A 27,589-nucleotide genomic window follows, 5' to 3' on the forward strand; every position below is an offset into this window, starting at 1 on the left:
GGCCAATGGCGAGCGGCAGATCATCCCGTTTGGCCGCACCCAAGCGGGATGATGGCGGATGGGCGGAGCGACGACGCCGAGCCGAGCAGCGCAGAGAGATAAACCCGCTCTGAACCCACCGGGCAGCGGATAGAAAAACACACCGAGACGGACAAGACCACCGTCCTGCTTTCACCGAGCCTTGCTTCTATTTCACCGCGTCTTCACAGAGAGGGTAAGCCCGGAAACAGACGCCTGTTGTCGGAAACAACATGGCCCATCTGTGTGGTTCAGTATTAGTGCCGTGTGGTTTCAAAGTGACGAGCTGCTCACTGTGATGCTAACGCGTTGTATTTGCTCCAGCTGGCTTTAAGCCGTAAACACGACTATTTCCGTGTTTTATAGAGTTGTACACGGTTTCTTGTGTAGGAGCAAAAACGGCCACGGGGCACTGGCACGGTCGGTTGTGCACACGGGTGTGTCTTCACTCGCCCCGGGTGTCGTTAGCCCGCTGCCCGAGCAGGGCCCGTGTTTGCATTGTTTTACATCGGAGTCATTTAACTGTTGTGCTGCTCAGGCCGCTACACTTACACACACACCGTGTTTCTGAACTGGGCGTGTTGTTGTTGTTGCTGGAGCAGGGCGATCGAGTCTGTGCTCGGTGGAGTGGGGGTGATGGAGCAGTTTCCCGTGTGAGGTCAGACAACAGGCACCATGTCCTGCAGAGTGACACGCGTGGACGTACGGTTTTAAAGTGTGAGAAGGTTTTGCAAGTCGGCACAAAGGAAATGGGATCATGCAACACTGCATTAGATAGAGTATGGTGCATTAGTAACCCCCTTGGGGAATTGCCAAACCGTCTATAACAAAATGCAATGCTGAAAACAAAACAGAAACCACTTTGAGTTCGTTATCCATGTTAAAACAAGATACAACATTGGCCACGTTGTACATATTCAATGATAATGCATTGGTAGACTTGTCAGTAACAATTCTATCAGTTGTATTAGTCCTTCGTTTAGCTAAGTTAAAACAAACTGCTGCATCAAGCTTCTTCAATGCTTTTACAATAGTACATTTACTATCTTCATGATTTGGATTAATCATGCGATTTGATAGAATCACCTTGGGCTCTGGGAACTTGTGATTGTTCTCACACACCGCGGACCCCGATTTGACAAGATCTTTGTTTTTATATGTTTTTGTTATAGGATGTGTATGTAATTCAGCACCAAAATATTCATTCTTGTCATACATTCCATCAGTGTTTTACATATGGATGAAATTATAGTGAAAATAAATGATTCCCCTTTTTTCCGAGGGATCCCCTCAAGGACCCTTTGGTGGTCCTCGCACCCCACTTTGAGAACCCATGCACTTAAAGACCTTTTAAAATGAAAACTGGTATTCAACCTGGCTGTTGTTTAAGCTGTTGTTAATGGATTAATGTGTCTTGTTGACTGACAGTCAGCTGTTTGTTATTAGGCCCAAACTGAAGAAGATAACCGCTAAGCTCTTCCCGTCTCTAGCTTCTTCGAAAGTGCACAGTGAAGTCCCTTCACATTCATACTAGTATAAGGATTAACAAAGCCAAACTGCCAAGATTAAGTGTGTGTGTGTGTGTATGTGAGTTAGATGGATGTTAACTCCCTGCTTTTGGTAATTCTCTTAGAATGAGTGAAACTCCCAAAGGAGACAGCCTAGCTCTGTCAGTCTGGCTCCATGTTGCCACCCTCGACACACTTGCACACTACTACACACACACATACACACTCACTCGAGATACAGAGCTCTATGTTTGTTTTACTCCCACTCCCCACGCCCACACCCTTGACTGCAGTGCAGCTGAAAATGTGTTTCTCATTTTAAGTCCTCTCACTATTTCACTCTTCCCCTCCTTCCTCTCCATATGTGATCACTTAGCAGCATTTCAGGAAGGTTCTTTTTCCGTTAAAAATTTAAAACAATCATTCTCGAGCTTGCATTCACAGTACAGAGGTCAGTAAAGATAATGTCGGTGTATGCTGCTATGTTTGGGTCAGATATTTATCCAGCAGAAGGCTTCACAGATGTGCAAATGATAGTGCAGGCCGGAGTGTGAGAGAAGGGAAACTGTACAGGGAGGGGTGTGTTGTTTCAGAGAGCCATCTCCCTCCACTATGTCCCATATGACATGCGACAGCCAGATAAACCTCAGGCCACTGCACTTGCCTGCTAACACAACACAGCGTCTCGCCTGGCCCTGGCAGGCAGCGTCAGATAATGCTTTTTCCATTCTGACTGTCATCAGCGGTGAAGCTTACTTACTTTACATTTTAGAGGATTTTTTGAGAGCTACCGTATTGTTCTTGTTTCACAAATAAACAGCATTTGATTTTAGTTGGCTGTAATCATTCCTCCGATCATCAATTACATTTTTGGTTTGAAATCAACCTGGACGTTGTTGTTTTACTTTACAAACTAATATAAATATAATGGCACAAAAATGTATGCAGAGTATAAGTAATGTTGCTACAGGACCTAATGTCCTTGTCTTCTTAAAGCGGTGTGGAGTCGGTAACATGCACATCGATTGGTCATGTTGTAAATAACAGCACAAATTACTGTCTAGTGTGCAGGGCCATACATGGGGCAGTGCTAAAATGACACCTAAACCATTCCTAACGGTCATGGTAGTCGGTGGTTTGTCTCACACACACACACACACGCACACACACACTAAGGAGCAGTTGCTTGTGGATCCCCAGTAATGACAGGCATCCAGCGCAGAGATATAAAGAGCCCTGTTTGAGTGCTTCTCTTTAATGTCTGCTAAATGCTTGAAACACCAGCTGTTCGCGCGCGCGCGCACACACACACACACACACACACACACACACACTTACAGAGAGACCAATGCAGACTTTTCACACACAATGATCTTTTCATTAGCGATTGTTTGATTGGCATATTATTGGAAAGAACTAAATGGATCTTTATTATAGAGCTTAGTCATGCTGAAAAGATTTTTTAATGCAAGCTTCCGTCTTTCAAAAGAGAATTATGCTAAAATTGGAACATTCACAAAGTATGCAGAGCAGTGTAAAGTCGACTAAAAGCCATGCAACACGGAAGAGCAGGGAGTCTGGTGCTCCTCTCTACAGTGCATCTCTTGTTTTTATTCTCTCTTTCTCATTACCTCATTGCTGCCTCCACAGAGAATGGAAACATCTGTATTGAGTGGTGTCATTTAAAGGTCAACACATGAGTCTGAGTCAGTCATGTGGAGGAAATCCTCTCCTTGTTTAATGCAACAGTGTCCTGTTCATTTTCCTCTTTGGGTGTATTGATGTCTATCAACCTTGTAGGCCGTGGTCTTGGGTGATCCGATTATACAGTTATAAGTACAAATGTGAGTGCTTCCAAAGGGCATTGAGGACCTATTGGTCTGACCACATTCCAAAATGGTCTAGGCCACATAGGAGTGAGTATCCAAAAGTGTTCTAGGCCACATCTGAATTTTGTACACATTCATAATCAGCTGGTTCTCAAATCACAGAAGCTGGCTTTGTCAACGATGTCTGAAATTTTGAAATGGCTGTGGAGCTATATTATGGGGATGTTTTAATATATTGTGTGATTTGATTTGCCTGAAACACAACAACAAATAGACTCAGTCTGTATTGTTTGGATTTCTTCTTTTAATTATCACACTAGACACTGGGAGTGTATTGTTACTTTCGAACACAGTTGGTCCTTACAAATGGAAATGATCTATGTGCTTGTTTGCGTATTTGGGGAAGTTAGATCTGTTTACACGTAGTCTCTCAAGACGCATGTGGAGACACATTCTAACACCTGGTGCGAACTGAAATACTCAGTGCTCTAAACTTGTGATTACTGAAGACACATGCTAATGTCAGGTGTGAACATCTAAATTGTGTTAAATTCACAGATGGAAGTAAATGTTGGGTCAGTAGTTCCACTACTTTAGATAGGTTTGTCTTATTTACACTGGCTGTTGTTGTTTATAATACACTGAATGAATGTATACATAGTTAATGTCTAATTTGTTTACCTCTTCTTGATTATTGACTTGGCACAATGTTGTTATATAATCCATTTCTGTAGCTCCTGCTCTAGAGTATGAATGTTGGCGGGAATTTAAATATTTCCCTACACTATTACACATTCTTTACATTAGAGAATTAAAGCAACACAAACACGCATAGTGATAATGTAAGATGTCTTTACTTTGATTATGATGGTGCAGATAGTCGTACAAACGAACATGACTAAGGAATAATGAGAGCATAGGAAACAGGAGTTGCACAATCAGTTTCCTGACAGTGAGATATATGATGTTCTCCATGTTGAGACATCCTCTTGGGTTCGGCCCCTGGCCCTTTCAGTGAAGCCATTCGTTTCCTGTGAATGCAACCTTTAGTCGAAGTAAAGCAATTTTAATGGCTGTCGTCTGCCACCAAGTTTATAGCAGGCAGTACAATGAGCACATTAAGGGTCCTGTGGGAGATGGTGTAACAGACTCAAATGTTTTTATTATTAGGCTGCAGTTTCCCTTTTGATACTTTTAAAGCATGAAATGTAAAAACACTTAAATCTTATAATGACAAAACAAAGTGTCTTCTCTGATTTCTCACACAATAGAAGGTGGTTTATACTGTAATTCATGAATGTGATCCTTGATCCGTCATCCCAATGTTTTCCTGTTGCTAAGAGAGAGAGGGGGAAAAGCGTCTTATGCAGAGTTTCCCACATTCATAGTGAAAACGGTGACAGAAATAGCAGCTTTAAATGTGCACATGCTGTTACATATTATGTCACCTCAAGTACAAAGACAGTCCTCCCTGTGTTAACTCTGCAATAGGTCTTTAAAGCATTACACTGCTGCTATAGACAGAATCTCAAACAAGGTGAATTTGTTGTTACTTTCGTCTGCTGCTCTGACGACTGGCTTTAATTAAAGAGGTGATTTTAAAACAAAAACAACTATTTAAAATCATTTTTCACTCCTTTCCAGGTTTGGAGAAGATTAAATAATTTGCCAAACCTACAGGCTCTGATCAGAACAGACCCAGGGCCAGATCCCCCCCAAGATTTGGCATTTTTTGAAAAAGTTAAACCTAGACGTTATCAAAGGTTAAATTTGAATTTTTGGGGATATAATTCACTCCCTCATGATGCTTTAGACTCCATTCAACTTTTTCTTCTGATGATGGAATGTTTCCTTTTAGGTTAAAAAATAAAAAAATACTAGCGCTGTTAAGTCTAGTTTTGTGATTTCAGTGCATCCTGCAGGTTAATTTCAACCCGTGTCACACGAGAGGTTTTGCATATGATGTACAACATTTGAAGATGGTTCAAGTTGAGAACTTGCACTTGCTGCTTTTCACTAACTCACTGATGCAAAATGACACTTGCCTCTGTATACAGGGACATTTCTGGACTTGAGTTTTCAGTTTGAATCAGATCAAGTGCATTTTTAAAACAGCAGGGCGTCTTGGTTTTCCTGCACGCCAGTGACAGTCCATGTGCTACGATTATAACCAGGTCATGTAATTTGAATGAGATTGTTTATAACCCTGGGAACTCAGCAGTATTTAAATTTAATCATTATATCACCAGTCTGAAGACGTCCGCTTTGTGACACTGACTGGCTTGCAGTATGATTCTAGCCCACAGCTGTTCTTACATAACACTAATCTTTTAAAGGCTTTCCCAGAGTTGCCATGGCAATGTGTTTGGTTTCCATAGCGATCGCACTCTGTAACAGGAGTGGAGGCTAGCCGAGCCCCCCGCACCTACATTTCTGAGGAGAGAAGTAGGGGGGTACTGCTGAGGCGGGAGTATTCTGCACTGACGGAGAAAACTTTGTGCAGTAAATAATGTGACGTGAAGTTTTTTAGGTTGTTTTCACTGTGTGTTAACATAAATACTTTAAAACTGACTTTTGCCAGTCAACCAATCTAGCACTGGCAATTGCTATTGCCAGTGCTAGATTGGTTTCTTTTACCTGATCATTTTGGTCATACAGCCAGTATATTTTTTTAACCAGTAACCATTTCTGGCATCAGAATGGAACTACAGAGTAAAAAAACAAGAATATTTGACAGCTGCTGCTCTTTTGTCTTCGTCCTTCATTTCTCTCATTATAAGTCAGTAATAATGACTGTTTCTTATCGACTCTTGACACTGACAGCGCAGAGATCTGGGTTGATCCTTTTGCAAATGCTTCTTCTTAATAAATATACAAAGACAATTTCATTGTTTGCTCTTTATTTGCAGATTTCCACCACAGAAGGAAGTGCAATTGTTTAATCCCTCAGGGTTTTGTCGTTTGTTTTCGCATCGCCCCTTTTCTGCAGTCATGTTTGTTTCCCCTCGTGCTGTTACCATTAAACACCAACAACAGGCAGCAAACAAAGCATAAGTGAGTCAAACCTAAGGGAATGAGACCTGACGGTCAGTCTTGAGGCATTAGGACTTTTCTCTTGTAAACCAGGCTGACAAGGGCCAGTCACTCTAAAACTGCAAACAGCAGGGTTGTCACGTACTTTGCCAGACGAACCGAACATAAAGGAAACATCCGTTCAGTGTTTTTTGGGGGGATTTCAATGTACATCATTGTTTTTGCTGCATTTGCATCATGAAAAAGGTCCAAGTAGATTTTTTAAAATACATTTTTGGAGGCACAAACCTATTTTGTTCTGTCAATAACTGATGTCCTAATCACACGAGAGAAACACAAAAACAGAGCTTTCCTTCAGCAATGAGAGCTAGGAGTATGCAACTGTAATACATGGAAAAAAATACCATATCAACAAATAATTACTTATGTAGAGAACCATTTGTAGGTCCTATTTATGTGCCATGTCATTTTTTATAGCAGAACAACCCATAATCACATGAGATGAATAGCATACATCCTTTCAATCTGAGTTTAACCAGTCATCCTAATAGTGTTTGTCTAGTTCTCCATATTATTGTTATGTCTTTATGTGTTAAGTGTTTCCAAAGGTGGAAATATAGCAAAAAAATTATCCATTTCTACTTTTAATGAATCAGCACAGATAGACACGGAAATGTTGACAGGTGACCTGAGATTAGTGAAAACTCTGTGTTTGATTTTTGTGAAAAAGTCTCAGAACACCAGTGAAAGTTGGCAGGAACAGAGGGAGGGTTTGTGAGGTCTCAGTGTGATACTGGATGCTTTGGGTTTGGTCTGCTGTTGTCATGGCAGTTTTGGCTGAACATTTGTATTGATGCGGACTAATGGGCTGCATCGGTTTCAGCAAGAGCACCCCTCCATTACCCATGCATGCTTGCACACACTAACATTTCCCTGTGCTCAGAAGCCTGCCCATTTCCTCCAGAGTCAAAGCTTGAGTTGTCTGTGCTGTGACTGACTGGTGGAAGCTATTTATCCTCACATGCACCCAGCCAGTCGGATGGACACAGATCTATAAGAAATCTTTCAATCACTTTGCTTTATGGCTCCAAATCCCCCCTGTTGTTGTCAGTTAGCTCTTGTAGGGCAACAGTTGAATGGAAAGTGTGGTATTGTATGAGCAAAGGCTACAAAAGAAACATGAAAAAAAGATTGTCCAATTAATCATTTGGAAGTCTAAAGAATACCCCAGGTCAAAGTTGCTCACCAAAATCCAAAGTTACAATTTTACATATATAAATATATATGGTTCAGCTTCTACTATTTGAACATAGGTTTCTTGAATTTATTCTATATTGTTCTAAAGCAAATATCTTCAGGTTTTGAGCAGATGGTTGGGCAAATCTAGACGTTTAAAGACATCAACATGGATGGATGGCTTGGGTAGAGATTTTATTTCATGGTTTACTGGCATTTTATGCACTAAACATTCATAATTCTTTAGTTCTGATCAGTACTGACTTTAGTTTTAATAGGAAAATGTGTTTGTGCCGTCATAAGAAAAACAGCACATCATGCAGATTTAGGGAAATAGATGTTTGGGTATATTTGTTAGAAAGTGATCATAGGTATAACAAATTCCTTTTCCCTCTGCAGGAGGCCAGGATGAACGGCGATTCAGGTGCCGGAGTGGTGACGGCCCCCCCTCCCACCACTGCCCCCCACAAGGAGCGGTACTTTGACCGGGTGGACGAGAGTAGCCCGGAGTACCAGAGGGAGAGGAATATGGCGCCCGACCTCCGGCAAGACTTTAACATGATGGAGCAGAGGAAGAGGGTCTCCATGATACTACAGAGCCCGGTCAGTGGAACAGAAATATTAAATCATTGTGTTTATACATATTAATATTCAGATTCAGTAGTTTCTGTCTCATGGATCAGGCCGTTAACACACGACACAGTCCTAGATTTGGTGTACTTGCAAGACATAAACTAAAACAATCCTGTGAAATTCTTTCCTCTCTGTTTCTGTTCTTTTTGGGGTCACTGTGCCCTCTTCTTATTGTTTTTTGCCCTTACATATTTTTCTTTTTCTGTATCTGTGTCTGTGTTTATGACCGACAGGCATTCTGCGAGGAGCTGGAGACAATGATCCAGGACCAGCTGAAAAAGGGGAAGACGCCCACTAGCCTTTTGGCTCTGCAGCAGATCGCAGACTTCATGACCACCAGCATGCCTTCCATGTATCCCGCTGCACCACAAGGAGGCATGGCAGCGCTCAACATGAGTAAGCACAGAAGAGAATGAGTGTGTGTGTGTGTGTGTGTGTCTTTTTGACCTCAGCCACGTTATGTCTGTGCTCACAGTGAGTGATGCAGCATGTGACATAGTTGGTGTCTGGACAGAGAGTCCAGTCAGATTTATTTCTTTCCTGCTGTCCAGTAATCAGTATTGTTTCTTACTTCAATTTATACAGCAAGCTGTATTTTATAGATGTTTGCAATTGTAGTGTCTTGTCTCAGCGTTATTTTTGTTTTTCAGTCTCTTACACAGTCTTTCTGTCTGTTTCATCTCCTCCTCTCAGGTTTGGGTATGGTGACTCCCGTGAACGATCTGCGAGGCTCAGACTCTATCTCCTATGACAAAGGAGAGAAGCTACTTCGCTGCAAGCTGGCCGCCTTTCATCGGCTTGCTGACCTGTTTAGCTGGTCCGAGCTCATCTACAACCACCTCACAGTGAGATTCTTGATAACACAACTTACCGTGTCAACTGATACATGCTAGAGGGCAACATGGTTTAATCAACTCTGGCTCAAAAGAAGATCACTCTTATCGCGTGTGAACGTGCATTCATATACACACGCACAAAATGAAACGCTTTCTGACACAAACATCTGTTTTTCAAATTTAAATACATTTAATAAAAATGTATAAACTTTGTTCATATGACAAGACAAACATTTTCTAGACTCTTATAACCAAGTATTCAGCCGAGCACTAGTATAAGTATACTTTATAACATTTTATGAAGTAGATCTGGAGGAGCCAGTTTGAATGGGCTTGTTGCAGCTGATACATTAATAGTTGTACTATTTAATTCTATAATTTACAGGTGCTAAATTTAAGTCTGTCAGGTGAGGAAATGCTGGATCATCAGCCAATACTAATTACCAGGAGATAACCAAAGCTCAGCTTTATATTTCATTTTCTACATTCAATTTTTTTCTTAAATGATGTAATCCCTGTATATTCTAAAGGTGCTGTGGGTTTTGTTTGTGAAATTAACCATAATGGCATCATTGAGCAAATGTCTTATTATAGTAACCTTTATAACAAATGCAGATCTTGGCAAATATGAAGTTTTCTCTCATATTCTTGATGCACTCTTTATTAGTTTCATGTAAAAGTTTTTGTGTCGCAAACATCCTTAATTAATTGCTCGATTGGTTCCTCTTAATTTGAGCCAGTTTCTGTGTAACACTCTAATCTAGCTCGACTTTCTTCCTGTCTTGTAGGTCAGGGTGACTTCAGATGAGGAGCGTTTCCTTATTGTCCCTTTTGGGCTCCTGTTCAGTGAAGTCACTGCCTCCAGTCTGGTGAGAATCGGTCTAATCTAATAGAACTCTTTGTCTTCCTTCAGAAAATGAAAACTTATTTCTCCTTAAATTACACATGAAAATCATAAAATATGTTGTACGATTTTAAAGGTTAACTCAAAGCTGATATTTATGCTCTATTGTCTGACACCCCCTGCCTTCCAGGTGAAGATAAACATCCAAGGTGAGGTAGTCGATCGGGGAAGCACCAACCTTGGAGTCAACCAGGCCGGCTTCACTCTCCACTCTTCCATCTATGCCGCACGGCCCGATGTCAAATGTATCGTACATATACACACAGCTGCAGGCGCTGCGGTAAGGGACAGTAACTACACTGTAATAATACGCAGTGTAAACAGACATAGGTACATTATAGTCTTATGTTGTGTGGCGTTGTTTATTTCTTTGGTTGCAGGTGTCAGCCATGAAATGCGGCCTGTTGCCTATCTCACCTGAGGCGCTGTCTTTGGGCGAGGTGGCCTACCATGACTACCACGGTATACTGGTGGATAAGGAGGAGAGTGAGCTTATACAGAGAAACCTAGGCCCTACGAGCAAGGTAACAGCTCTGTGTATATGTGAAATGAAAATAAGAAAAATATTGCTTCCATTGCTGAAAAAGTGGTCATTAGAAGAAAAAAAATGTCATTTAAAAAACGCATTTAAGTCTCATTTAGAACCCTTTTTTTATTTTAGACCAGTAGTAATAGTTTGAATGTTTCCTGTGTCCCAGGTGCTCATCCTGAGGAACCATGGATTGGTGACTGTGGGTGAAACAGTAGAGGAAGCTTTCTTTTACATCCACAACTTGGTCGCTGCCTGTGAAATCCAGGTACGACACACACTGAGCTCTGTAAATCTAATTTAAGCAAAAAGCTATTGGGACTGATTTGGTGCTGTTCATTCTGAAACTCTCACCATGAACGTCCGTTATCATCTTTTTTAATCACAAAATGCTGTTTCTATATTTCCTTATTTTCGTTTTGAAAAGACAGGTTACTACTGTGCTTCTTTGTATTATAGTATAACATAGACCACCATGTATTTTCATGTGGTGTCATGATACTTTTATTTGTTTGCATTTATCACAACAACTGTCTTTGTCTCTTGTCTCTCCACATCTTTATATATGTTCACTTTCTTCATTAATGTCTGTATGTGTGTGCGTTACATTGGATGTTGGTGTGTCTGTGTATGTCAACATTTTTTTCCCTTCTGTTTTCTGGAACTGTCTGTGGTTTCTTTGTCTGTCTGTATTCCCCCATTCATTTTTCCAGGTGCGAACACTGGCCAGTGCTGGAGGGCCAGATAATCTGGTGATGCTGGACCCGGGGAAATATAAGTCACGTTCAAAGGTCCCTGAGCCGGTCGGCGACGGGTCCCCTTCAAACCCCAAGTGGCAAGTCGGGGAGCAGGAGTTTGAGGCGTTTATGAGAATGCTCGACAATTTGGTAAGTACAAAAAAAGAGGAAAAGGGGCGTACTATAACGAAACAAATAAATTTGACTGCATTTTAGGGCACTCCAGGATAATCTATATACCCTTGAGTGAATAGATGACTCTCAAAGCCAATTCGGGTTTAAGACTTTGAGGCAGTTTTTTTCAAAATATATCATTTTTTAATGTCATTTCTAAAATTCTTTGAACATTTGGAGGCAAAGTAACTGATCCGAAAACTTCCAGGAACCCTGGCCTCTGGATTAACACGCACCCACTTCCCCTTATTTGAAGGCTTTGAAATGATTCCAGTCGATTGTGTATTAACCCTTTTCTAAAGCTGTTCTCTTCTGTCTTCCTGTTGTCCAGGGCTACAGGACGGGCTATCCTTACCGCTGCCCGGCATTGCGGGACAGAGGTAAAAAGTACAGTGATGTGGATAACGCTCCCTCTGCCCATGGTGGTTACTCATACGGGGAGGACAGCGACTCAGGCGCTCGCTCCCCGCTGAAACACAGCTTCCAGCGCGGCCAGCGTGACAAGACCCACTGGCTCAATGCCGGTGGCCGGCCCGATGAGCCCTGCGAGGATGGGCCTGACGCCAGCAGCCCCAAGTCGAAGCCTAAGGTGTGGACGAACATAACACACGATCACGTCAAACCCTTGCTGCAGTCTCTCTCGTCCGGTGTCTGCGTGCCAAGCTGTATAACCAACTGCTTGGTCTGTGCCTACCTTATTGTTCATAGTATAGATTTTAGAGCTACCTTGTTGATGGATACGGGTAGTTGGTTGGCATCCTGAGGTCCTGGGGACAGGGAGGACTTAAAGTACAGTACAAAGCTGAAATCTGTATTTTTTTTTAACATCTTCTCTTGAGCCTTTTTTATGTGCTCACAAAATTTTACTTTCACTTCTTTTAGGCTCTTTTAAACTGTGATTTCAGACATCCTATTAACCCACCTTTCTAATGCAGTTACCTCTGCTCTTTTAATTGCTGTGTAGCACAGCTGTGATTATCTACTGACTCTCTTTGCTCTTTCCTCCCTCCTGGTCTCCTAATGCCTCATGATGCAAGGCCAGCTCCCCACAGCATGCCCCACTGCATGTGTAGTAGTGAAGTGCATTGTTGGTGTTGATGTTTTTCCCCAGAGGAGCGAGCAGCAGGGGTGTGGCATGAGTCCTCGAGTGGGCGGTTGAATGTGGAAAGAAGCTGTGATGTGTTGCCGCAAACCACATTGTTGCTCACTCTGTAAAACACTCTTTTAGTTTCTTGTCTCTGCATCTTGATGTTGGCAAAGTATTGTTGCTCAAAATGAGTCAGGAGAACAGATAAAAAAAAAAAAAGAGGTTAAACATCTCAGGAGATTAATATTCTCTGGATTAAGGAGGGAGGAGGCATGTGATTCACTTCCAGAAAATTGCATTTTTGGATAAGAAAAAAATAATTGTGGTCACAAAACAAAGCAAAAACTTCGTTTGCAAAAGATGAATGCATCCTGCTTTTGTGATTTAAATTGTTCTTAAATTGAGCTCAGACTACAGGACAGTCGGGCTGATTTATCCCCAATATGCCTAAAACCTTAGTCGGTACCTTGTCCGGGCCAGATTATACTGTAAGGTGATGGGTTACAGAGCCGTTGATAACCCTCCCGAACTGTAGGCAGAATCATGAGGGCTGCCCTGATGAATATCAAACATATTTCGGATTTAAAATCAGGACCACAACAGCTAAAGAGAAAGGCCGGTGCTGCCAAGCGATGGGAAACATTCAGAGGTTAATGCCAGCTAGCGTGCCATTGTTGACAGTAAAAATCTAACCAGAAGAATAGATAACCCGTATTGACTGCGTCTTTCCAACCATTTTCTCATTTAGAATTGTTTCGCCTTCTGCTCTTGTTTATTAACATTAGAGCAAGTTGTCGCTCCATGCCACCCTCCATTTGTTTATATGCCTGTCCATGAGTTCACATGAGATGTGAGGTGGTGCGTCGATGCAGTAAGCAATAATCTTAATAACAGCGTGTGATTTGCCATTATTTTCTAATATTGTTGTGTGGGTTTGTAAAAGACTCTAGAGAACAATATCTGCGAAGACGTTTGTGACACAGCCGGATTTTTAAAACTCCTGTAGTCTGAGCCCAGCTAAACTTCTGCAACTGCTTCCAGTTGTTTCCGTTTGCTCTATTATGTTTGCTTCCTCTTATTTCTGATTTCATTTTTGATTCTGAAAAAAGTTCAACTTCAAAGCCTGCATGAGTGGATTTTGTCTGAATAGAGAAAAACAATGACGAACAAAAAGCCATGAAATTTGACCTGACTTTTGAATCAATTATCTCCTGTTGGGAAAGTAGGAAATGTTGTGTTGTGAGACTCTTTCTCAGTGAGTATATCATGTTTACATGTTCATCCCATTCCCAACCAACCCAACCCAGCTACTTCCATCAAGGAAACCCTTCCTCATCCAGCCCCCTGGTTTCAGCAGCTAACCAGCCAAGCTTATAGTAAACACAGGAATGAAGTCATGAGCTTACGCTTTCCACTGCAAATTACATGCTTAGTTTATAAAGGTTGAGTAAAACGTTTTGCATGGAAGCTGAAGATATTGTTCGTATACTCATGCGCTGCTGCTCATTCAGTTTGGTGCAAGAAATGGGGGCAGATTTTGTTCTTATTTCCCCTTAATCATGCTGAGCATTACCAGGTTTAAAAGAAGTCGATGGGGTATTTTACAAGAGCATATTTAACAAGACAACAAAAGGTTTCTGCCGGACAGATGCACTCTTGTCTTACATTGTAGCTCTGTGACAGTAGCTGTTATTATTTCTGACCCAACATGGGCGAGTGTGCTCGGGTGTGTTTCTCTCTCTGTCGTCCTTGTTGTCGTATATCAGCCTGGGAAATGACTTTGGTGATGCCAGCTCACCCCTCACTGCCACTCTCGCTTCGTAAGCCAGCCTCATCGTCTAAGTCACCCAGCCACCCCTCACCCTCCCTCACCTCTCACCACCTGTCCCCCCCTTACCCTTTCACCGTTTTTCTGTGATGTTTTCAGTTGTCTCTTTCTGTGTGCTCCTTATTTGTTTTTATTTTAATCTCTAACAGTACATCAATGATGATGACAAAGGGTTGTTGTCGTGCAGAAAATGTTTTCATCATTTTACCGACACTGACCATCCCAAAAGCAGTATAACCAAAGGAGTGTAAAACCATCGGAAGGATGCTTAAAAGATAATGACCCTTGTGGAAGAACATTTTCTTTCTTACCCTAAATTATTCATACTTTTCCCCCCTAAATGTTACCTTTTATAAAGCTGCCTGTTCTACTCAGTTTGTGTTTATGTGAAAAAATTGTCCCCAAATAGTAAAATTAACACTTCCATACTGAGGACCTGGAGGTCCTGCTGGGAGAAACACGCTGACAAAAGATTAAAAGTTTAGCAGTGTCAGTATGGTATTATGAAACCTGGAAAAAACAAATGATTAGAAATGTTAATAGTCCTGCAACAGCAGCGATAATTTCTGTATCATATTCATACTCCTAATTCATACATTTTATGACATACATGTAAGTCACTGTCGCTCAGCATATAAAGTGATGCAAAAGCACAATTTAAAAAAACAATCTGTTTCTCTTGTTAACTTTCACAGTCTGAACTGTGATTACACGTCTCACTATGTGCAAGTTCATCTTTTCAAAACTTCTTCAACCTTGATTCTTAAGCCTGAATATATATTTAAAAAAACACTTTAACTATAATTTTATGTATAATGAGTAGCATCATCTATAAATTTGAAATCAGATTTCAATGTATTTTGTTAAATGCGCTGACACATTTCTTCACTTGTCTCTAGGACAATTGTTTATTTAGTTTTCTTGATAAATTCCTTCATTTTTGTGACATTTCAGCTCAAACTTTACAGTAAAAACACCTAAAATTGTATCTTGTATTATGCCGGTCCTAATGCTCTCGATTTAAATAATCTAGGCTCCATTTCATTTGGTCTTTGTTCACAAATCGATCACACTAAACTCAATTAGATTGTATCATCCCGCCAGGACAATAATCTAATATCATGGGCTGATGAATAAGCATTAGAGAGGATATGTTTTGTGGGAATTTATGTAGAACTGCCCACCGCTAAGTAAACTAAGGTACAAATGAAACTTATTTTCTTCCGTGTTCCTTCATCATCATTGGTTCACTTTTTACCTTCAGCGTTTTGTTTTTTAACAGTTATCCAACTTTGTCCATTTCAGTTCAGCATGATTCTTGTATTGTGAAGCCTGCATAATATTTTGTCTGGATCTATTTTCTGGCTTGGGTTTTCATGTCAGTCACTAGATTTGGTTTTAGTTGTTTTTTTAAAACACGTTATTTGGTGTTCACAGTGGTCAAAGGAAGATGGCCTCCGCCAGGCTGCCGCAGCCAATCAGTTCATCCCGTTGAACACCAACCCAAAGGACGTCCTGGAAATGCGGAATAAGGTATCGCAGCCTTTTTTCATTTTTATTTCCTCATCGATGCTTTTCTGGTCATTAGTATTGCATTAGAATGATGTTACACTCGTTCCTGTCGTTCCTTCATAACTTGAAATGTTGTTGCTTTGTTTAGATCCGGGAGCAGAACCTGCAGGACATTAAGACAGCAGGACCCCAGTCTCAGGTTCTCTGTGCCAGCACCGTCGGGGATCGCACCTTCACCCAGGTCAGTCTGTGAAGGCACCACATTAAAACCATCACTGCCACAACTATCCTGACCTGGAGAGAAATATCTGTCTCATGCTAATGAAACAATTGAGATTTTGTCTCCTGTGTTGAGCTACAAAATCACCTAAAACTCCAAATCAGTCTCTCCAGGTCTGGCGTCACGCCTGAAACCAAAACGCTGCAATCTGTGAATTTTGTGTTAAGATGCCCTCTACACTAAACTGTAATGAAATACAATTGGTTGCAACTCAAAATATTATTGAATCTGATCCGACATCAGTTTTGTCGAGGATAATCTTCTTTATGAATACTAAAAGAACTTGTCCTCCATGTTGTGGAGCATGGAGTGACTTTGTAACTCTGACATTATTTTCTAACCACAGAGATTGTCAATGTGGCAGGTGAGTAACATGTGGGAGAGGTAACCTCACTCTGCTCTCCAGACCTGCCAGCTTCAGGTTGTCTCCATTTTCATACATCAGGGTTGCATCATTCAGAGTTTAGGCTGTTACTTATACTCAGCACTTGTTCAAGAAAACCCCTGTTACTGTTTTGTTTCCTGTGCATGAATCCTTTATCTTTTTTGAGAGGTACAAATGCAAAACACAGAATGACTGCTTAGTCAGTTTGAGTTTCAGTTTGGTTTGCATGATTTACTCTACCTTGGCTGGGGAAGTCAATCTTTTCGAATCGGCAAGATGGACACAAACACCATGAAAAGCAGAACACGGGCAAATTAAGTGTGCCGGTACAGTCACGAGTCAAAATCGCTGCCTTCAAAGTAAAAGCACAATGTTAGTTTCGGTGCTGTCATTTTTTATACCGAGTGGAATTATAGAGCTTTTACATCGAAAGGTTGTCTATTGCTTAACAAACAAAATAACACCAAATAATTTAATCAAACCTACATATAAACTGCACACGTGAAAAGTAATAAAGCTAATTCAATTTCATTTTATGAAGCAGGTCAGATGAACATAGAGTTTTCTAACTCCACTCTGCAACATAGACTGTTTAAAAAAAGCTCTGCACACAACGTCTAGCACACAAACAATAAAAGGTGACAGTATATTGTAGAACTGTTCGAGGAGGACTCACTAATGACATGGAATAATTAGCAATAGCAAACAGCCAGGCTTCGTAAGGACATTGCACTAGTTTCTATAAAGTGTGTTAATCTAGTTTTAGTTTTAAGCTATACTGGCTTGTCAGAGCCAAGACCCAAGGAATCCTTGACGATCTGATGTTTGGTTAAGGATCAGACTATATGAACCACATGCCGCACAGCCTTCTCACCTCTTGTGAATAGTTTCTTTACGATGCATGCTCCTGGCTGTTTATTCCAATGCTGCTATGCTTTTTGCAGCCCCACCGCTTTTCCAGAACCATCTCTCTTTGCATGTACCTTCCAGTGTTTATGTACATATAAACCTGTATGCTGTTATGTGTGTATGCAGAGGTGGAAAGTAGTTTGTCTTCTTTGGGACATTATTAGGATACTACCTCAAACTTAAAATGTGTGATTTTGTTTTTGTGCGTATTCTTATTGTAAAGGGATATGATGAGTTTGACAAATTTGCTCTTTGCAATAATTATAGATATGTTTCTCTAAGTAGCTATTAGAGCCTGACTGATATATCATTTGGCTGATTTAAAAAATCAGCCGATACGAGGCTTTCATGGACGTTGTTGCCAAAGTTTATATTTGCTAAAAAGCACCGATATGAAAACATTTATTTTACAGAATAAATCATTCATAAAAGATGTGCATTAATGTGAACTTTTTTCATTTAATGAAATTGTTTATTTTTTTTATTGAAGTTCTTTATATTTGATTTTAGTGGTGTTTTAAGTTTATTGTTAAACTGTAAAATATTAAACCTCAATTACATTTATTTATTATAAAGGTTTGATAATGACATCGTAGGAATCATGGAAAATATTTTTTAAACGATGTATCGGCCGATATATCGTATCAGAAAATTTCAGATATAATAATAATTAGGATATTTAAATAATCAATATCATTCAGGCTCTAGTTGCTATTTATGTGACAAAGATAATATTTGACTAATTTCAGCTTAAGTAACACTTAAGTAGGGTTATAGTACTTGCAATTGAGTCAGATTTTGTTGAGCGATGTCTTTCCACCTCTGTGAGTGTGTGAACGGTGGTATGTTTGTGAACGTCTGCACACACACAAGCCTGCCTGACAGACTGCTAATGTGACTGTGCTGGTGATTAAGAGCTGGGTTGTGCCCCTTCCCCCCCACCTTACTGGGTTTACTATTGCAGGACGCCCCTCTGTCTGACTGTACTGATACTATTGATGGCCTTGATGTGTCCGAGGGGTCCTATAGTCCTGCTAAATCAATTAGAAAGGTACTTAATGCTCCAGCCACAAATACCATTCACCCGTACTTCACACCATCCTGCAGTCATCCATTCCTCTGAGCCAGCAGATACTTGATATCTGAGCCTGTGCAGATGAAGTGGATGATAGTTCTAGGATGAGGATATTATGCTTCTTATGTTGCAATAATGTTGTGACCTAGACTGTTATTGCTATACATTGGATTGTTAAGTTTATGTTTTTGTGTTTTTGTGGCAGCTATGAATCTATCGCGACCTGTATTTGATTTTCACGATTTAAAAAAAAAAAGTATTGTTACAAGTTGAGGTGAGCAGGTGTTAGATGCAGTAAATATGGGGTTTACTGCATGTTTTACACACAATTTAAAAATGATTTTGGTTTAAAAAGCATAATTATTGCTTTTTGTTAGTTTACTGCAGTTATGCCGTTACTATAATTCTGGTGATGTACAATAAACCTTATTTAAATTTGTCTTTACCTGGGTTTTATTGTGAGGAACGAAAAAAGGGAAAACCCCTACTGTTCCGTAATAAAATAAGAATTTATCCGGTGATATTACATCATAGCATGTGCTTCTTGAATTTTGAAATGGCCTGTTTGCTCTATTTCGTGCTCATGCTGGTACTTCTGCTCATGCTGTGTAGTAGCTGTGTGTGGGGGCCTGCAATCTTGATAATCAAGTTGTTTTACACTTGTGAAAACTGTGAGAGAAAGCATTTTACACTGCGACTATCTTATAAACATATCAAATTCTTCCATGTGTGACTTAGAGTAGCTGTAATCCATCCCAAGTTGATGTCTCATCTTTTTCCCAACTTTCTTCTGTGTGCCCTGAAGGGGGAGCTCGTGACGGCGTCCAAGGCCATCATCGAAAAGGAGTACCAGCCCAGGGTCATCATCAGCAAGCAGGGTCCCAACCCCTTCACCAAACTCACCGACCGGGAGCTAGATGAGTACCGCAGGGAAGTGGAACAGAATCAGAAAGGGCCTGAAGGTAAACATGACAGGATGAAAGAAACTCAATGCGGAACATATGAACTTCTTCCACCTCCTCTTTGTAACGACATGGCTCTGAGTTTTTTTTAGGCAAACATAAATGACGTGACACATTTGTTTGTGAAAAACTTGCATCAGCTGATATTGAGTATCTATATATCGGTCTGATTCTAATTTATATTGGGGCAGATGAGGGTAAATTACACAGAGAAAAACTATCACTGTGCTAAATCTACACTGCAAGCATTGATACAGGGGTCATTTGAGCTGTGATACTTTCTGGTTCACTGTATCTTCATGGGCCATTATTTGATATAAAGGGGAATAAATCCTTGAGAATGATGCAACAATCTATTAAACTTGAAATTGGCCAAACTGTGATGTTATCTCTCCACACACACATACTCATGGATTCACAGTGCAGGGACAAGACGCTAGTAGGGAGGGATCAGCCTACGGCGCATCCTGTCCTGAAGCTGAGACACCCCAGAGAGGTCAAGCCTCCGTCTCCACACCTCTACAGTCGGGAACTTGCTCGCTCAGCTTAGAGAAAGCCCCGCCTACGGCAGCCGTAGCTGCTACCCCGGCCTCTGAGCAGACTTCTTTTTCCCTCGGCCTCTCCAGCGGGGCTGGGGCGACTCGGGATGGAACTTCATCCGCAGGGACGCTAGCAGATGATGTTTTTTCCGCTCCAGATTCCCCACATAAGGAGTTCCACTGCGCTGTGCTGCGAGCCCTCAGCAAGGAGCCGTCAGTGGTAGAGGCAGCTAAGGAGGATCAGGCTCCAGGTACACCAGACGAAGCGGAGTCCTGCCTAAACTCTGGCCTTCTGCTTCCCTCCTCCCCTGCTCAGTCCTGGTCCACCTCACCACATGCCGCTGCACTGGGAGTCAGGGCATCCCCCGCCTGCTGTGTCCTTTACTTTTTCGTGGGGTTTGGAGTTTGTTGTCATTATTTATTTTTTTTTAACATCTGCAAGCGCCCTCCCTACCCACAGTTCAATCTCTTAAAGCCTCTGCTTGATTATTTTTCTCCCCGATCCCTCTTTTTGATGTCTTGTCCAAAGGTATCAGAGCTCTGGCAGATCAGATACCTTTCTGCAGTTTGATTGGAGGAGTAGCTGAAGAGAGGAGGTGCTAGTTTTTGAGATTTGAAATCCTCCTCTCTTTCAAGATGCTAAATTTTCAAGTTTAAAAAAAACATGATTGCCATGGAGTGTTGTGCTAACATTTGTCAAAGCTGTGTCTGAGCACAATCATCCAATCAGAGCATCCCAAGTGTGGACTTGAATAATGGTGTGGTCCTTCTTTTCCTGCTAACCTGTCCTGAAAATATCTCTCTTGGTGTTTACTCCCCCTCTGGTGCCTCTCACTGATTTCCATTGAAATTAACGATAGTTTGGCTTTTGGGATATTTAATGGTTGGTTTTACTGGGGTTTGTTTGAAAGAGTTTGCAGTGTTCTCCGGATTATAGCTTCTTCCTGGTTTGGTCCTGTGTGCTGTCTTCCCTTTTCTTTGTCTTATGTCAAAAATGTATCATACATTTAGCCAGTATCAGTAATATTCAATTGTATCCAGAAAAACTATAAATAAATTTTAAACTAGAGGGCACACTAAGTATGGCGCATACCTCCGCCAAGGCCAAACAGTCCCCTTATGAAACCACATTTGGATCCACATTATATTGCCCACAATCATAATCAAGATCCATGAATCTCACATTGTTGATCAAAGTGAAAAAATTGATCTGCCCCCTGATCCAGATCCACACAAAAAATTTATGAATTCTTCTTTGGGTCATTCCCGACCCCTCCCCTTTAATGGAAATCGGTTTAGTAGATTTTGCGTAATCCTTCTAACTAGCAAACGAACAAAGACAGATGAAAACATGACCTCCTTTGGCGAAGGCAACTACCCAGATCATGTTGCCTGTTGATTTCATATTCCCTATTCATTTGAGCTTATAGATTCTTACTATTTTATTTCTTCTGATTTCCTTCCAGAAGCAGACCCAGAGCAACTAGCTGAACCTGTGGAGGAGCCAAAAGGCCAGAAAACTACCTCCACACCCCCCAGCACCCCAGTCAGAGCAGATGAAGGTACGTTGACCTGATGTATTCAACTTACCCGGCCTGGTCCTGTGTGGTTCAGCATGGCTGGGTGGTTTGATTCTTTCTAGGGTCGACACAGGGAATGCAGAGGCTCCTGCCTATACACCTGCCTGTCTGTCTTGGGGTCTGTCGTTGTTGTGGTGGTCTTTAATAATACTACTACAGATGCTGTGCTGTGTTTTCTGTAATAACAGGCCAAGAGGTTTTAGGAATTTAATCAGACTTGTACTATAACAGATGGATCACTTCAGGGTAACATAATCATAACAAAGCTCCAGTCTCAATGTCAGGAAATATTTAAGATTAAGATTTCAGCTGCAAGTGAAAATAATAAATTATATATATATATGAAAAACTAGTATATTTTGCTACTTAAATGGACCCCAGTGCAGACATTTCTGTCTGTTTTTGTTCTTTTACTTTTACTTTTTTTCCTCTTGGTCTTTATTACTATTGGATTACACCTATGTCAGCAGTATAGTCGATGATGATACTCAGACTGGCCTCAAAAACATCCCGGAAGATACATTTATTGAAAGAATAATTGGTATCAGTATACATCAAGTTTTCTTATACTAGCTACAGTCTGCAAAAGGCAAAGTTATCGTCAGAGGGAGGAAAGGGATGGGTGGCTTTGAACACAGGTGTAATCGAATATGCAAAATTGTTGTTTTATAACATGTCTCTCTGTGTACAATATCTCTTTTACCCCTTCACTTCCATTCTCCATCTTTTGGGGTCTACTAAGAATGGTTCCCAACCATTCTTTTTTTTTTATTATTTCATTTTCCCTTTTTTTATTTTAACACAGTGCCTGTGGTTTGACCTGCATAGACATTTGTTTCTACTTGTGCTTTTTCTTCTTTGTGGCTGCGATTACAATCAGGAGATGGAAATACAAAAGAGTACCTATTGCCATAGTAAGTACGTACAGTTCCACCTCCTCGCCACCCTCCTAACTACCTGTCACCCCTCACACCTGTGTTTGAACATTTACCCCTCTTTTTTTCTTTGCATGGCTTCAGTAGCAGAGCTGTTCTCTGGTCTCAACTAACCCCTTTGCCGGGGTTTGTGACTGTTCAGTCGGTCTTATCTCGATTGTCTGACCTCCTCTGAATCTATCTCGTGTTTATGGGGGTTATTTCAGAGCTCCTCCATTTCTCATACTTAGTTTTAATGATAATGGAAATTAATTGCAAGAAGAAGTGATACTGATAAGTTTTTTTCAGGCCTGATCATAGACTTTACATAAAGATGGATGACATGTCTTCACATCCTGCCACTGTCCTGAAATGAAGCCAAAATATCGACCAGGGATACGACCATTATCATCTTGCGCCGCTGAAGTCTGCGTAGTAGTGATTGTGGAGTGAAGCTAGGGTCTCGTGGTCCTGCGATAAAGGATCTTGACTAATCACGAGTCAGTCTCAGCTGTCAATCATGACATTTCATCCCGTTTTTATAGCCTCAAATACCAATTAAACCAAACTTACCGGAACAATAAGCAGTTGAACAGCAGTCATGTCATCCATCTTTATAAACACTTTATGGATGGAATTCCTTCCTTTCTGATTTAAACTATAAATGGAGGATGTTTCTGAAGTAAACCTCACAACCCACCAAACGTTTTATGTTAGATAACCTCTCTTTTCTTCCCGCCAACGATTCACTGTCAGATTAACCAACCTCTTTAGCACATATGCACATTCTATCAATGTTCTATGACTGTATGTATATTTCTGTCTCGTGGAAAATTACAGGTAACGTTTTGTAAAATGTGTTTTGAATGTTTGTCTTTCAGAGGAGTCCTTTACCAGGTACATCAGTGCTTTATGTCAGTGTGGCTTTTCATTGGCTTTGCTCAGACTCACTGTTGGTGTTTAGCTTTGTAGACGGTTGAGGCCTGAAGCTTGGCTGTGTGAGGTTCAGCCTCCATTTTATCTGTGTATGTTTTTTTTGGCCTCATCTCTGCTCTGACATACATGAGAGATGTAAAATGAAGACTGGTGTGTGGCGTTGTCTCAGGTCTTGTGAGCGAAATCAGAACTGATCTGAGCTGTAGTTGTGTTGCACATGACAGCACGGTGTGAGCCTTCAGCAGCGGTTTGAATGCTGTGTGAGCAACTGATCCCTGGAGCTCTACTGATCCAGACATGCTGGATTAGAACCTGTTGCTTCTTTAACTCACTGCTTTGGCACTGGAAGTTTGTTTTAAAGGATGAGACAATTACTTTAATAACTAGATGTCGATAATGACTAGAAAAGCCTCATTAAATCAAAGCTGGTACAAAACTACAGATATCTGAAGTCTGGCATTAAATATACAAAATCAATATTATTAAACGGAGCCCGACCAATTCAGTCTTTTAAAAACATATTAGTATCTCTGTTTATGTTTGTCAATATGCGCCGTTATTTTATTTTAAGCACAGAATAAACGATGCAGAAAAGATGTGCTGTATATTTAAACTATATAAGTGTAATAATGTAATATCAACCCATTATGTTTCTTTATCATATCATTACCAATCCCTAATATTGGTTTCAGCATCGGCCCCCAAAAGTCCATATTGTTTGGGCTCTTTTGTTAATGAAACTACTTATGTTTAAACTTTTGCTTTTGTATATTTGTTTGTGGAAAAATTAAGACGTGTCCAAATTAAATTAAGTTATTGCTCCTTTTGGGCTTTGCCAGCTTTGACTTCATTTACCTTTTATCACCTCTCTGAACTGTGAACTCACTTGTGTGGCTTTTAAAAAAATTGCAATCACAGAAAACATTTCAGTTTTTGGATATTGTTTTGAAGACTTTCCCTTGTGTTTGTTTGTACACAGGGTGCAAATGAGCAAGGGAACTGCACTCATTAAGATTTCCCTGGTAAAATGAAGGTAAAACCAAAATGCAGTGAAAGAATAATGTTTGCTTTGTAATAGAAATAATGAATCTTGTTTCGGCTTTTGAGTTGAAGGTGCTTGAGGTGTCAGGTTGATTAATTTAGTAGAGTGTGTTTTTAGAAATGTCCTTTTAGTAGAAGGGTTGCGTCTGGAAACGTTCAAATCTCGTGCTCTAAGACTCTTTTAAACTGAAGAGCACTTAATTATATCTTTGTGTAGCTCAGAACCGATGTCTTTAAATGATTTCTGTATAACAGTCTCATAGATGCTCTGAACTAAAGAAGCCATGTTGTGTGGACAAATGGAGGCTTGTTCGGTAGAAATCCTGTGGATGTTCCAGCTGATCCAGTGGTCAGAGTGTATTAGCCTCGCCGATGTGTACGCTCAGCAGCACAGTTCCATCCCTTTGTTCTTTAAAATCAATATCTCTCCATTTCCCCCTCCACCAGACTCCTTGCCTGACCAAACCTATAAAGACGAGAGCGATGCAGCCACCCTGAGACAGACCCTTCCAGATTTAACGCCCGACGACCCCTCCGACGCCCCAGCGCTTCCTGCCGAAGAGCTCGCCTCCGCCCCTGCCACCGCAGACGCGGACGCAGCCGAGGGCGAGGAAGCCGCAGACGCCGGCGACCAGGAGGGGGACGAGTCTCCCAGCAAATCACCCTCCAAAAAGAAAAAGAAGTTCCGCACTCCTTCCTTCCTAAAGAAAAACAAAAAAAAGACAGAGTCCTAGATTGGGGAGCGTTGGCGCAGTCCTCAAGGCTGACCTCTGCCTCTTTTCATTTCTGCTTTTTGTCCACTATGGTATCACCCTTCGAGCAAGCCACAGTTACACACAGTTACGCTTTTTGTTGTTTTGATATCATTTTTGTCGCTGGCTTATTAACCTATTTTTCCTCATTAGCGCGTGCCAATTTTGTATACAGTGTAAAAATGATTGCGTAAAGGTTTTTAATTATTAGAGGCTTTCAGTTGTGAGAGATGCATTCAGTCTTCAGTCTGGCCTTTCACGCATGTCTCTTACTACAGGCCCACAGACTTGATGTGAGGTTTCAGGGTTTTATCACCCTCATATTTTTTTTTTAAGAAAAGCAGAGAATTACTAAACTGTTGTAACCACTAGAATGTATTGGGATTGTATCAAAATGTCTAAGTGTCTTTAAAATACACTGAAAGAGAAGCTTGTACCCTCTCATGTAACTGGAGGTTAACGCTGATGGAGAGAACTCCGAATTGCTTTGTGCTAATTTAACCTCTGAAGCTGTGCATCCATTTTAATCACGTGTTAGCAGGAAACTCGGTTGAGATATTTTCAGCGGATCATTTAGCCATTGAAAATGTAATCACACGGAATCCATATTAACGTCTTCATAATCCAGTATTTGATCTGCATTCCAGCTGAGTCACATCAGAGGTTTGTCGAATATGTAAAAAACTTTTTTCAAAAACCTCTCAGCACAGAAGAGGCATGTTATATAGGTCTGAAGATGATGTGGAATATTTCACAAACAACTTCATTATAAACCCACATCTGCAGTGTGAATGATCCCTGTAAGTGTAAGAGAGCGTTGTGCTTGTCGATTATTCACAGGGGTTGATGATGTATTTGCTTCTGGCTCTTAAGTCTTTAGTATGAAGGAATGTGTAAAGAAAATCTTAGTTTAGTTTTTTTTTTTTTTTTTCTTCATTTATTGCTATTAATGGTTCTTGACTTTGTTTTAAAATGACCCCCTGATTTCACTCTGTTTCTGTGAAAGGCAGAAAAAGACATATATGCTTTGTATTGTGTGAGAATACATGTGTTACTTTGTTCTTGAGTACATCCTTTTGTTTTTCTTTCTTTTAAACCTCTCGCGTTTTGTCTCACAAAGTAGATTGAGCCATAACGACTTGCTGTGAGGGAGCACTGTGAACCTGCTCGTTCATAAACCACTGTCACACAGATGGTCACAGTCCATCATAGACGTAAATACAGATGTGGGGGAGCATATAAATGACAGTGTGGCCGTTTACGAAGCTGCATGATTAATCCTACTTCAGAACTGGACTTTCCTGTGTGCAGCTCGACTCTGAGCAAACGGACTTTGTCACTGACTACCTGTGTGTTTCCAGTTGCAGTAAATGCACACTGGAGAAAGCAGTTCACATTTTTATTTTCTCACAGATGTGTAATCATTATTGTGACTGCAGTTGAGTTGTGCTTGAGGTTACAGGGCGTTAATACCAAGGCCACCTCCATGCATTGCTTCCTAACCCTGTTTATTCATCCTGTGTTAGCGAATGGTTAGTCATCAGTCAGTCTAACTCATGGTGAAGTGAAAGACAACACTAACAGGAAACTTCACCTACTCTGAGGTGATTATAGACCACGGTGTTTGTTCACTGCGGGTGTTTTACCTACAGAGCTACATATAAGCTGAGAGCTCCTGAAGGACTGCATGTGTAGAGTATTTAGAGCGTGAACTGTCCTGACTAATGACCCCTTTTGATTGATTTCTATTTAATTTTAGCTTTTCGTGTGCTGATGATTATAGTAAAGTCCTTGTATTCATAGTTTTCATCTGAGTAAACCACAAGTTGATTTTATTTTACCCCTCAGATATGCTGATTTGTGTTCTGTCGGAACTACTTCCAATTTAAATGTCTCATTAAACATCTACAGACTTAAAACTTCCACTTCTCTTTTGGTTCTGTCTGTTTTACAACCATGAATACAAAACACTTCATTATCATAGCTGTGTTGTGATTGTATTGAGTTTATGTATTGAATGTGTGAGGTTAATCTTGTAGAAAAACATCAGTATTTACTGTAACAGTTATTTGTTGTATAACTTGTAGTTTAGTATGTTTTTATATTATGTTTATTTTTTTTATAAAGGCATATGGAATATTTATATATATGTATATATTGTACCGCGATCATTAATTTGACTACTACTTACGACACTAAAAGTACTGATAGGTGTTATAATACATATATAATATGTGATCCTGTTTGAAAAAATACAGCTTGGTGTAGTTTATTTAAAGGAGAGATCAAAGTCAATTAGAACGTTCGCTGGACTATAAAGTGACGTTTAGCATCAGTTGGGTCATTTCACCT

The 27,589-nt window shown here is 40.6% G+C and overlaps 1 protein-coding gene across 24 annotated transcripts; it reads left to right on the forward strand.

Annotated features, from left to right (window-relative positions):
- On the forward strand, positions 1-27,218 carry add1 (adducin 1 (alpha)). 24 transcript variants are annotated; one of them, XM_034601294.1, is made up of 20 exons: positions 36-214; positions 8,024-8,227; positions 8,491-8,653; positions 8,951-9,102; positions 9,882-9,962; positions 10,128-10,277; positions 10,378-10,521; positions 10,696-10,794; positions 11,240-11,413; positions 11,769-12,119; positions 15,790-15,885; positions 16,013-16,105; positions 16,491-16,508; positions 18,403-18,489; positions 19,319-19,475; positions 19,897-20,265; positions 21,481-21,576; positions 23,390-23,405; positions 24,424-24,477; positions 24,933-25,066. In XM_034601294.1, the coding sequence occupies exons 2-19, from the start codon at positions 8,033-8,035 to the stop codon at positions 24,473-24,475; spliced, it is 2,493 nt and encodes an 830-aa protein (XP_034457185.1). In that variant the 5' UTR covers positions 36-214; positions 8,024-8,032; the 3' UTR covers positions 24,476-24,477; positions 24,933-25,066. The 24 variants fall into 24 exon arrangements, 22 of the variants coding, with proteins under 22 accessions (XP_034457195.1, XP_034457200.1, XP_034457185.1 ...); XR_004615547.1 differs by lacking the exon at positions 23,390-23,405 and adding an exon at positions 22,475-22,508 and having other exon boundaries at positions 37-214; positions 24,933-24,998; XM_034601295.1 differs by lacking the exons at positions 23,390-23,405; positions 24,424-24,477 and adding an exon at positions 22,475-22,508 and having other exon boundaries at positions 37-214; positions 24,933-25,071.
- Positions 27,219-27,589: the final 371 nt, after the last annotated feature.

The sequence above is a fragment of the Hippoglossus hippoglossus genome, chromosome 12 (genome assembly GCF_009819705.1).
Source record: "Hippoglossus hippoglossus isolate fHipHip1 chromosome 12, fHipHip1.pri, whole genome shotgun sequence".
In the NCBI taxonomy this organism is placed as follows: Eukaryota; Metazoa; Chordata; class Actinopteri; order Pleuronectiformes; family Pleuronectidae; genus Hippoglossus; species Hippoglossus hippoglossus.